This window comes from Myotis myotis, unplaced genomic scaffold (genome assembly GCF_014108235.1).
Source record: "Myotis myotis isolate mMyoMyo1 unplaced genomic scaffold, mMyoMyo1.p scaffold_m19_p_17, whole genome shotgun sequence".
Lineage (NCBI taxonomy): Eukaryota > Metazoa > Chordata > Mammalia > Chiroptera > Vespertilionidae > Myotis > Myotis myotis.
In genome coordinates, this window is record NW_023416321.1 from 19527896 (window position 1) to 19541287 (window position 13392).

General features: G+C 37.4%; 1 protein-coding gene across 10 annotated transcripts in view; it reads right to left on the bottom strand.

Moving 5' to 3' along the window:
- TLK2 (tousled like kinase 2) overlaps positions 1–13392 on the bottom strand; it is an 84888-nt gene that overhangs the window by 7219 nt on the left and 64277 nt on the right. For 8 of the 10 annotated variants that reach the window (XM_036340077.1, XM_036340075.1, XM_036340074.1 and 5 more), the window contains 4 exons: positions 9969–10058; positions 6066–6235; positions 4741–4879; positions 821–932 (listed from right to left, as the gene is read on the bottom strand). In XM_036340077.1, the coding sequence (XP_036195970.1) occupies positions 821–932; positions 4741–4879; positions 6066–6235; positions 9969–10058 (511 nt within the window). The remainder of the gene's footprint in view (positions 1–820; positions 933–4740; positions 4880–6065; positions 6236–9968; positions 10059–13392) is intronic. The other 2 variants (XM_036340084.1, XM_036340083.1) reach the window with 1 other exon arrangement.

A 13392-nucleotide genomic window follows, 5' to 3' on the forward strand; every position in this document is an offset into this window, starting at 1 on the left:
TAGCTTCCCAACTACAGAAGTGGAGTAAAGAAAGAAAACAGGAAGTTAAAAAGGAAGTTAAAAGGAGCTCGGTCTGGGGATTGTAATGAAAATACTAAGAGTCCAGGAGAGTTGCAGAACTCCCAAATGGCTTATACCCACAGCCTGAGGAGAGCACTGAAACATGTGGACACACTGACAGCAGAAATAGGAGTAGAAATACACAGCTGGATCCTAATACATACATTTATAAGACAGTGTGCTCACAAGGAAAAAACAAGTGTGAAAATTCATTAGGTTATACTTTACTACCTAGGTTATTACTTGTTCTAATGATATGTCACTTTGATCAGAAGTAACAGACAATGAATACTTTCTGACACCACCTCCCAGTATAGAAATATAAAGCATGCTTTTATTAATAATAGCTTTAACTACTGGGGTGGTTGGGAATAAAAGGGCCTGCCAATATTTCAAGTTTCAAGTTTGGGGACCCTTAAGAATGGCTCCTGGGAAGATTGTATACTTTAATAAACTATTTCACATAATTCCCTATAGCATATTATTAGAACCAAAACATATCCTGGATCTAACTGAGAACAGCAAAGAATACATGTTTCCACATGAGTCCCAGCAGGATTCATTAAGTGTTCGAGGGTCGAAAATTTCTGCTTATACATAAAGCTATTATTATTCTGTATTTTGTTCAAACCACAACTTTCAAGATTCCGTTTTGTATAATCCAATGATTAACTCCAAGAGAATAATCCACACCATACCATTCTGTACATGTACCACCCAAGACAGAAGTCAAGCCAAAACATCTGACCGTCTTCCTTACCTTCCTTCCATAAAGACACTGGTAGAAGATCACACCCACTGACCAGACATCAACTTTATTTGAGATCTTTGGTGGTTCTTTCCCAACCACAAAACACTCTGGTGGTAAATACCTGGGAAAAGAGGGAAATAAGAATTCTCAGAAAAGTGACTGTATAAATCTAAGACATGTACAGACAAAGGTAAATACCTTGTTGGAAATGAAAATATCTGAATTTTAACAGCTGAAAAAGCAACTTAGACCTAGCTGGAGAAAGTTGATGAAAAGACACTCTAAAATAAAAAGGCAGTAATGTCCTATGAAAACTTAAAATACATTTCTCTACTCACTGAGAGAGGTAAATATTCTCTCTGGTTCCTATTTCACCCACTCCAGCCTCCTTTCCCAGGGTTGTCCCTAATATAAGTAATCATTCAACAAAGGTTTAAGGGGTGGGGCATAAATGATGTGCACTCCCTTTTATAAGAGCTGCATCAATATAACCAGAGGTGGTGTCGGTTTCCTTTCATGTTGGCTGAAGGTGTTGGTAAAATAACTATTTTAAAAGTCCCAATGATTTCAGGACCCAGAAGAAATCTCTGAGGAGAATGGCTCTCTTCTTAATGTAGCTTCTTTGGGTAATCTGGACTGGAAATAACTACAATATATAATCAATAGTGGCACCGAAGTCCCTATTATCAAAAGATATTTTACTAATAATAAAATAGTATTATTAGTAAATAATAATTATTTGCTAATAATTTAGCAAAATATTTCCCACTTTAAAGGTGATCAGGGAATTACTAGAAGACTAACAGTGCAAAAAAAGCTAAACAAACTAGTTGTTAGAACAACTCAATCCTCATCTGAATTCCTTCCCTCCCCATCCACCCCTGGCCTCTAAAAAGACTAGCTGGACAGCCAACCACACCATACTGTATGGTACGGAAGGTAAGTACCTCTTGGCATTTAGGAAACCAAACAAATATGCTTCTACTCATTGCCTGGAGTCTTAGCCATGGCACAGCTGGAAGGTGGAATTCTATAGATAACAGATTGATTTCTGCAGATTTCATGCTGGCAAAATCAATCTGTGAAAAACTATTTTAAAGCTTGCTATGCTTTGGTATAAAAATCTAAATTTTAGCTTGAAGGGGACCACAAGAGTTGAGAGGCAGAAAATGTTCAGATGATGGGCTTTCTTCTTTTTTAAAAAGTTTAGTTTCATGTTGTTTCTCATTTATTATTTTTAACAGACATTTTTGGATGATTAAGACCACTGGCCTAGATTACTATTTCACAATAAAAATTTTTAGCCAAAACACACATTGAGAAATGAAAATACAGATATGGAACTCACAAATGGGGGGGCGGGGGGGGGGGAATGGCACAGAAACAATATAGAAAAAATAATTTATTTTAAAAACAGCTCGCCCTAGCTGGTTTGGTTCAGTGGATAGAGCGTAGGCCTGTGGACTGAAGGGCCCCGGGTTCAATTCTGGCCAAGGGCACATACCTGGGTTGCGGGCTCGATCCCCAGTGCGGGGCATGCAGGAGGCAGCTGATCAATGATTCTTTCTCATCACTGATGTTTCTCTCTCTCCCTTTCCCTTCCTCTCTGAAATCAATAAAAATATATATTTTAAAAAATAAAAATAAAAACAGCTATTCCAAGTGCTAAAATCGTCCCTTTTTCATGGTTCTTGACTCTTTAACACATAAAACAAATATGATATTAGATATATAACAAATAGAATTTTTATTCTAAATGATCATTTTAATGTATTTATAACTTTTTTGTGGAGGTGGTGGGGAAGAACAGAAGTTGTTGAACTTGTCCATATGAAGAGTAATAATTTAGCAAAATATTTAGAATACAAAAGACATTGCCACTCAACAGAAGTCTGGCAAATCACTTTCTAGGTCTCAGTTTCCTCCATCTGTAAATGAAGAAATAAACTAGTTCTTCCCCCAAATACTGAAAATAATAAGCATTCTGATTCCCTATCAAGGACTTTGGGAGTAAGAGTTGATGACAGTTTTATAACACTACACTAAAAATTAAAAAACAACAACATAAAACATAGCTGCATATTCCATGATGATATAATCCTCCGAGAAAAATGACCCTTAAGGCCTAGTCAACAGGTCACTTACTTAAAAGTAGTATTCAATGTAGAATAATTCTAGAACAACCAAATACCATATAGTCACTTAGAATTATGTCCTCCTTTCTATTTGTAGCTCTCTGGGACATTATAGAGGATGATCTATTGAGGATGGTGATTATGACAATGTTTCTATCAATATGGAGACTTTTAAAACTTTCATAGAAACCCTTAACATTTAATTTTCTCAGTAGCTCCTCTCTACCTTGCTTTTTACTATTAAACCCAGAAAATACCTCAAATATAACCAAAAGTAGAAAGAATAGTAAAATGAACCCCCAAGTAATCGTCATCTAACTTTAGTATCTACCAACACTCAGTGAATCCTTATTCATATATATCCCTCTCCACTTCTCAGATTGGCTTGAAGCAAATCCCAAGCACTATATAATTTTTATTTAAATTCCAACCACTGACTTTTTATAGCTTAGCAAATATAGCAATAAGTAGCAATGAGAAAACTAACTAAACGTGAAAAGGCTCCACCTTTTAAAAAAACACATTATCAAACAAAGAGCTCAAATTTTAAGTTCCAGGGAATTTATACAGCAGAGGTATAGATCTGTTTCCAAAATTTCCAACAGCAGATATTTCTGTATCATTTAGTGACAGGAACACTAACCCACAATAACCACCATAGTGAATAAACACTGTAACTGTAGCTTCTATTTTAAACCTGGAATCTCAAAAGTTTTAATTAGTGACTAATTTTCACGATAGATACTACCTCCACAACAATGAGAAACATTAGAAATTTTGTGAGATTTTTTAAAGCAGGATTTGACTGGTTCTTTAATGCACATAACTTAAATATGATCAGACTGATGAAAACAGAGTCGATCCTGCATGTTGTAAAAGATATTCCCCTGCTCTTCTCTGCTTCAGATCAACACCTTCATTCCCAGACAGTCACTAACTATTCTTTAGTCTCAAACATAAGTGATCTACCAACTGACACTGGGGTTTAACAGCACGTGTTACCCATCCCTTTGTGCTGCTACTAGAAGATTCCTTCATGTTCAGAATCACACAGATGTGAAAAGGCAGTCTGTTAACACACATTTACAAAAATAAAGTTAAATGCCTGAGCTGTAGGTATCTTGCATGGTTCTCACTGTCAAAAGTTACATTAGGCAGAAGCAGGATGGTCACAGAACAGGCAGCTGGGTAGGGTGGATGGGGAGAGATGAGTGACAATAGAGGGGAAAAAACGTGGCTCAAAACTTTTTAGAACGTGGCTGAGAGATGGATAAATTTCTTGGCAAACTGCAAACTTTTTCCTGTTTAGATGTTAAGGGTTGCTTTTTACATCCTGATTACATACTGATCTTTATAATTTCTTAGTTCTTGAGAATCCATCATCCTCGGGCAACCCTGGAAACAAATCCTTCAGCCCATTAACCCCTGAAGAGAGAGACCTGCATTTGTACTGAAAAGAATTTAGGGCCATTCCTGATACACAAATGAGCAACCTCTTTCTCTACCTACTCACTAGGGTCAACCCTACAGAGGGAAACACACAACTCATCCACCTGGCCACACAGAATCTCTCTCTCAATGATTTTCAAGAAAGGAAAGAAATATTAAGATATAAATATAAGAGTCAAACTGCTGAAAAGACAGTAACTTTTGGGGAGGAAAATCTGCTTTGGTTTATATTTATAGTATTATTGCCCAAGCAGAAAGCATGTAGATATTAACTATTAATTATAAACACTTCAGTATAGCACAGCCACACCACCAGCCAACCTGACAGATCTCCCAGATACCTACCAATAAGTACCAGCACCTTGTGACGTGAGCTCCATGCCATCCACTGAATTGTAGCTATCATCATCCATGATCTTGGAAAGACCAAAATCTGTGATTTTTATCTCTCCACATGCTGTACCATTTACTAAAAGAATATTACCTAAAAAGATAAAAATCTTCATGAATAAAAAGAGACTTACTAATTAAGAGAAAAAGCCAAGGTAATAACAGACAAGAAGGAGACAACTGAACTCAAACTCCTGCACGCAATACCAAACATCTCAATCCCCAGAATAAAATGAGATCTGGGCTCTGAATGCGGGGGAAGAGTCCTCAGTGTCTGGCTGCAAACTTCTATTTTCCAAGAATCACCTGCGTACTATGCTAAAACCACCACTGTGAGCAGTGGGAATAAATTATAACTCGCCAAAGTAAAATATCACTTGTACAGCTGGTCAAAAATTGTGGGAAAAGTTTCATCTGAACTATCAGTCAAGATCTCTAAACCACGGTGTTTAGAACATTCATTTGGGGAGGGAGGGGCTGTCAAAGAAAACATACAAGGGACTCAAAGATAGTACCACAGTGCCACCTACAGCTCCTAAGGCAGGAAAATGTATTGGATTCAGTGATGGAAAACCCGATCACACAATGGCCATTCTTTTAAAAAAGCACTTCATTGTAATGGATTTTTTAGTCATGTGAACTGTATTAGAATATTAAAGCATAGTGAATCGTGAGAGTTAATATGCAGCTACCAGAAGAGGAAAGCAAGCTTTACCACTGTGCCACACCAGGAGGTAAATGGGAATCCCCTTCCTAACACCAAAGCTAAGCTGGTTGGAGCTGTCCACAGAGAACACATGCAGACGTCAACAAAGAGTAGAGGCAAGAAGTCCAACTACCCTCTACTTTTTGCTGATGACTATCCAAGTTAGATAGTAACCATACAAAAAGATGGAAAACTCTGTTCGGAATTTAATGTGCAAAATCAGTTGTTAATTTTTGAGCACGTTTCAGAGAGACCTGGAGTGGAGGAACTGCTATGCCGTGTGAGTAATGGGAAAAACACAGCGGGGCAGTTCTTTCCTAATCGGGCTGACATCAGGAACTGCCTGGGCTCTAAAGACAGGGCATTGTTTCTCCGAGCGTTATCAGGACCCACCCTCCTAAACCCAGTGCTTCGTGGCCAGGGCTCTTCTATTCCCACACCTACTCAAGCAAACTAAAGTCAGATGGTTTTATAGCCTTCTTGGCTCCTGCCAAATTCTCTCACTTTATAAAATTAAGTCATTTATAAGACCAAAGAAAAGCCACCAATACTGTCTCCTAAAAGTTAGACATACCTGGTTTGAGGTCATAGTGTATGATGGGAGGTTTTATTTCATTTAAGTACTTTAAAGCATTCACAATCTGCATGATAATGGATCGGGCCTCTTTCTCCGACATTAATTTGTGCTGTTTCAGGTAGAAGTCCAGATCATTTCCCTCACAGTATTCTAATACTGTACAAAACCTAAAGACAAATAAACCAACATTTGACTGCGAGATGAGAGCAAGCAGATTAAGACTAACTAAACCAGTCCCAGTGAAAACTTCAGGTAATTAGCTTCTCCTTCCTTCTTTGTTCCTTTAAAAAAAAACCCAAAAAACTCTTCTATTCTTTATTCAGTATTAGCTACTTGAGTGGGCAGAGGAAGAAACCGCTTACTCTCTTGGTGAGGAGCCTCCAACCCCCCACATTGGAATCTGTTGAGCTAAATAAAGCTCACACGTGGACACCTCAACTGCAATGTATTTAAGGTAGGTATCTTTTTGAAAGGGTCTCCTTTACATATACAAGCTACACCCCATTTCTAAACAAGCATATGTGATCAAATACACAGTTCTCACTACAAATATTTTCAGACCCGGACAGTGAGGAAAAATCTCAGGTTTGCCCGGGTCCCAAGGACTGACTGCAAACCATGCCTCCTGATAGTTTCACACAATACGGTACTACCATTTCTCTTTGCTAAACAAAAGGTATAAAAGAGCTTTGTAAAGTACAGTATCTGTGGTTCTAACAAATGTGTTATTACATAGTATGAGTTTTCTTCCTTCACTTATATCAATACATTAAACAGACCCAAATTTAAAATTGCATGTGTTTATCTTTGAAGGCAATTATAAACTTAAGTAAGGCATCCTGAACTGTTTGAGTAGTCCTGATAAGAACACCTATTAAACAATTGACAATATGGTTGTATGACCCAGGGTCTAGTCAGGAAATAAAAATCACTTGAGTATTTAAAACAGAGAGGCTTTAATTCAGGGAACTGAACACATAGATGATGAAAGACCTGAGACGACAACTGGCCAGTGAGGTCCCCCAGAGATCATCTAGAGCAGGAAGCCATTAGCACCCTAAGGCCAGAGGGCCAGAGGGAGATGGTGCAACCAGAACCCAGGGTCACCAAGGGAAAGTGGAACCACAATGAGAGAGGGGTGTCCTCTATCCCCCACCATCTCTGTCTCCCTGTTGGCTGAACCCAGCTGAACAACAACTGACACACAAACACAGCCTGCAAGGGCCAACACACCTAAGATGCAGAACAGGGGAAGAATGAGCAGACAAGAGAACAAACAAACTCAGGACTAAATCTACGGGCCGCCGGGCAATTTGAAGCCTCCAAAATGCAATGCAATGCAATGTAATGTGGATATACATAGCCCTGTGGGATCCCAAACTGAACAACAGCTTTATGCTCCTTGTGAAACATACTAGGGCATGCTAGCACCCTATTTGAGAATTTTTGAAATTTGTAGATTCTCTGAACTGAAACCAGAAATCTGAGATATGGATTCTCATGCTTAGTTGATTTATTCTTTGATCCAAATGCAAGGTAAAAATAAAATCTCATTTTTAACACTCAAACAACTCATAGAGGTCTTTCTTTTTATTTTTTGTATTAGACATTTTATTTTAAAAAAAGGAAATGTATTATAACCTAAAATAGATTACATAACATATATAGTATATATTTAAATCTTTAAAATATTTTTGTGTCTAGGTTCAGTTCTTCTAAAATGCTGGTCTGACTTACTGTTGATGAAAATTCATCATACACACAATAGGAAGAACAAAGTAAACAACTCAAGAATAGCACAGATTCAACTCAATTTCTCAGATAAGTTTAAAGTATGTATGCAATTCAAAACAGCAGATAATCAAAGTCGCATATTTATTATCTTTGTACTTATTATTTTTGTACTTATGTTTTGGGGAGTAGGAGTGAGGGTCCTATCTAGTGTTCAAGGGATTTACTCAAAACAAAACAGTAAAGCCACCCTGTGGAGACCTGCTCTCTACCTAGATATTTTTCTCAATCCCAATCCATGCTAAACACACCTGGCTATGCCACAAGGGCCACCTACTGGAAACGGGAAATCCCAGAGATGATAGCTTATGTTCCCAAATGGAATTGTGGTCTCTTTTTGAGGTCACTTCTAAATGTGCGTTGGTTCTCTGTATAGCAATTTCTGAGATAGTTGCTGTCTGAACAGGCCAAAACTCCTAAAATTACTCTGGGGGTCTAAGAGGAATACCTGCAAACCATACCCAGAATATGTCCTCCTGACTCAGTTCAAACTTCTACAAAGAAAATGTTTCCAAATGCTGAAACATTTCTCAACTGCTGGATAAACCCAGAGGTAGTACTAGAGCAGTGATGGCGAACCTTTTGAGCTCGGTGTGTTAGCATTTTGAAAAACCCTAACTTAACTCTGGTGCCGTGTCACATATAGAAATTTTTTTATATTTGCAACCATAGTAAAACAAAGACTTATATTTTTGACATTTATTTTATATATTAAATGCCATCTAACAAAGAAAAATCAACCAAAAAAATGAGTTCGCGTGTCACCTCTGACACGCGTGTCATAGGTTCGCCATCACTGTACTAGAGCTTATCTATACCTGGTAATGAAATAACAATATTCAAAATTATTAAAGATCTTAGACAACTTCTGATTCTCAAATCTCCACATATAAAATGAGAAGGCTGAACTGAGATCCCTCCCAATTCTTTATAACATCTTACAAAGCTATGAACCTATATTTTAACACTTTTAAAAGGTCTGTCAGTGTTCATCAGTCTCCAGGGTGGGGTGGAGACGTGATTGAACAGTCCACACTCACTGGTGCATGTAAGTGGGATGCTAGCACCAATTTGTGTCAGATTCTGAGAGCTGATAGTTAAATTTCCAGGAATTTTGTGAGCTGGGTATTAAGCCACAGGTAAAATACATGGATAAACAAAAGGCAGTTATGGCCAAACAGAATATATCTGGTCATAAAAAGGAAGTTCTGATACATGACACAAAAAGGATAAACCTTGAAAAAAAGTCATACTAAGTAAAAAGCCAGTCACAAAAGCCCACACCTAAACGATTCATTCACATGAAAGTCCAGAATAGGAACTCTATAGAGTCAGAAAGTGGATTAGTGGTTGCTTAGGGCTGGGGGTAGGAGGTGGAGAAATAGGGAGATGATAACAAAGGTACAAGGTTTCTTTTTGAGGTGATTAAAATTGACTATGAAGATGGTGGTGCATTCTGTGAATATACTAAAAACCACTGAATTGATTATACACTTTAAAATAGCAATATTCAACCGGTGTGCCATAAGAATTTTAAAAACATGCAATACCTGACTATTTAGTCTGGGGCACTGACCTCTTTTCCCTTAGATTGTCAAATAAAAAGATGACAACAGCCAACACAATAGCTGTTGGGTATGAATCAAAATTATACCTATTTTTAAATGTCAGATCGGCAAAAATATATTTTGGTGTACCACAGAATTTTAGTAGTTTATGTGTGAAATGAGAAAAAGGTTGAAAACTGCTGCTTTAAAAGAGTGAACTACATGGTAAATAAGTTATATTCCAATAAACTGTGTATGTCTAATTGCTAACTTGAAACTGGATATGTTGAGAGTATTTATAACACAGAAATTGGCAAATATTACAAATTATCCCCATCTTTCTCCCCACCAAGCTGGATGTTAAACATTTATAGCACCAACAGCACACATCCTGTGGCCAAGAAATGTCTTAATTCCCATACAACCATTTTCCCATAAATAAATATATTTGGTTCCCTCAAAGTGTTTTTCTTAGGCCCAGATTTAAACTCTATTCCACGAGCAGTCAACACACTACAAGAAAACAGTATTAATTACTAAGCTGAAATGGTGCAGCACTTACGAGTCCGTGTCCAGTGAAAAGTAATCGTACAGCTTAACTATTCTGGGATGATCCAGTTCTTTGTGAATCCGGTACTCCCTACATGCATGCCTGTAAATAAAATGGAAAATTAACATTTGCATTCTGGCTTGTCTTTTAGAACTCATCAAGGATAATCCTAAATATTTTCTTATTTCTCTATTGTTTCTACCTATTCATTCAGATCCATCTGGTTCCCTTATCTTTCCTCATCCTATTTTCTCTACTAGTATCTACCAAGCTGTTGAGAAAATAGTAGGTACTCAAATATTTGTTGAATGAATGGCTTTTCATCCTTTCAAAAGTTCATTCAGCTGAAACCAGTTTGACTCAGTGGATAGAGCGTCGGCCGGCAGACTGAAAGGTCCCAGGTTCGATTCCAGTCGAGGGCATGTACCTGGGTTGCGGGCACATCCCCAGTAGGAGATGTGCAGGAGGCAGCTGATCGATGTTTCTCTCTCATTGATGTTTCTAACTCTCTCTCTCTCTCTCTCCCCCTTCCTCTGTAAAAAATCAATAAAATATATTTTTTTAAAAAAGTTCATTCAGTGACAATCTTACTTCTTTTATTTAAAAATTATAAAGACAGTGTTTTCCTCTTCTAAAGCTGATACTTCATATCTATAAATGTTTATATCCTGGTGTTACATCAAGGGGAGCAATTAGCATTAAACTCCTTGGGTAAAAGGATTATTGGTTATATAAGGCAATTAGCAGCGCTTCCTATGTTTTTTAATCTTACTCCTTACAAAAAGGATTTAAAAGGCTATCAGCTTTACTTTCTTCTAAGAAAATGTGAAATTATGGAAACCCCAGTTTTTTGGGAACAAGAATTTAAATATGTTAAGAGTTTTTATTTAGCCAAACCGGTTTGGCTCAGTGGATAGAGCATCGGCCTGCGGACTGAAAGGTTCCAGGTTCGATTCCGGTCAAGGGCATGTACCTTGGTTGCGGGCACATCCCCAGTAGGAGGTGTGCGGGAGGCAGCTGGTCGATGTTTCTCTCTCATTGATGTTTCTAACTCTCTATCCCTCTCCCTTCCTCTCTGTAAAAAATCAATAAAATATATTTAAAAAAAAAAGAGTTTTTATTTAGTACTTTTCCAATTTAGAAGCATTTAATAAGATTAGGAACACAAATGTATTATATATTAGGACATATTCATACACTGAATTTTAAAATAATAATAGAACATGTTTATACAATATAATTACAAATAATTTTTATTTAGTTTTTATTTACAAAGAATAGCAGGAAATTATATTTTAAGTAACCTAGCACCATTTAGTTTGGGGCATTTTGTTATAAGGCAAGAGTTATTAAAGAAAACTTTTCCATAGTATGGTAACACACACACACACACACACACACACACACACCAAAAAAAAACCCCCAAAACTAAAGAAGTGGTATTTTCTGAAACTGGTGTATTCCAACAGAAAGTTGAGAAAAGAATTGGCGGGGAGGAAGAGGGGGACTGAAATCCAAATGTATATATATATAAAATATATTTTCCCCCAATGGAAACTATTGGACTAGGCTTATTTTTCAAGCTGCCACTTCTGGCAGTTTTTGCTTCTTTTGATGCTTCATTTCATCATCTTTATCTCTCTCTGAAAAGAAAGACTTGCCACACTTAGAGTAGCATTAGAACAGCTGCTACCCTGGGACCAAGACACCTGGATTGAGTCTGGGCTTGGTGACCCTATCTCACTGGGTTTCACCACCACTGTACTGGACTGACAGCTTTAACAGAGGCTCCCTGGAAATCCATGCCTCCGGAGCCTCTGTGGAGATTCTGAGCAAAGAAGGTGGCTTTGGCCCAACTCCCCATTCCACCAAAGCAGCTCCACACGTATCCTTTTTCATATATCAAGAAATATGAAAAATGTGAAGTATTTCATTTGGTTAAAAAAAAAAAAGGAAATGCTGTTCAAAAAACAAACTAGTTTAAGCCTTGGTCAGTCGCTCAGTGGTTAGAGCATGGGCCCCGCAGACCGAAAGGTATCGAGTTCAACTCCTGGCGGGGACACGTACCTAGGTTGTAGGTTTCAAGCCCTGGTTGGAGCTCATGCAGGAGACAACCAATTCATGTGTGACTCTCTCACATTAATGTTTCTCTCTCTCTGCTCTCCCTCCTTCCCTTCCATTCTCTCTAAAAACCAATGGAGAAAATATCCTCGGGTGAGGATTAAAACAAACAAAAAACAAGCTTAGAAACCTATGGACTAAATAGATATCTGTTCAAGTCATTTTTTTACTCTAGCATACTGTAAATCCATAGTTCCCTGCACTTTTAATGTTTTGATTTTGTGCATTTCAGAGTAGAGACCAATTTCTCTGTCAAGGTACAGAAAACAGAAGAAACGAATGGAGGCAAAAATTAAGAATCAAAGGAAGTGTCATTCAAACTCCTCACTAACTATGGGAATTTGCTGTGTGTCACTGAAAGCTCTCCCTCAAGGTCACATCAGGCTCTAGGCCTGCTTCTCATGCTTCATCAGGCAAGGCAGTGGCTCTGCCATGGCCCTCATATTTCAACTTAGCATCCAAGGGATTAATGCACCATAAATACAGAAACTTTACTAAGAAACTTATCCACTGAAGTGTTAATCTTTGACTCTCTTACAAGTGGATATATATTTAGACTTTCAAAATTATGTTATCCTAGAAGATTAGAAAAGAGTATCTTACAAGAGTATACTAATTAAAATGCAATTATTTCTGCAGAAAGCTTTATATGAAATTGTCCTACTATAGGGTTTTTAATATATTATGTTGGGGCATTAAAGAAATCTAGTAATACCTATTAATGCATTTAGTAATGCAAAAGTAAAACAATCAGTTTACTTTTTGTTTGTGCGTAAGGAGGAGAGGAAAGGAGGTGCAGAATATAACTCAACATTAAAAACAACAGCCTTTTACTTTCTTTGATTTTTTTCCTTCTTTTTTAGCCAAAATAAATGTCTGATTCCAATTGGGACTGGAAAGTCATCCATATGAAAGGAAAAGCAATTGGAAGACCTACTTTGCAGGGTTAGAGTAGCATTTTCATCTTTTATAATATTACCACAACACTACTTTTTAGTTTAATACTGAATTTTTAAAGCACTCTCTAAAATCTGTTATGTGCTTGACATAAACCTCTTTCTTTCTCCTCTTGATATAGTTTGTAATTTTATATAAACCTCTTTAAGGTCAAAGAAATTAATGACATTTTGCTAATTCATTATTCTCTATAGCCTGAAATTCATCAATGTGATTTTATATCACTTAGCAAGCAAGCAATATCTTCCAAAGAAGGTGGAAATGCTTAAGAATTTTCCCCAAAGGGTGAAGAAGGTCATAATAACTTTGCACACCCTCTCCCCAGTGTCAACCAGGAAATGGCCACTACCCAGGCGGC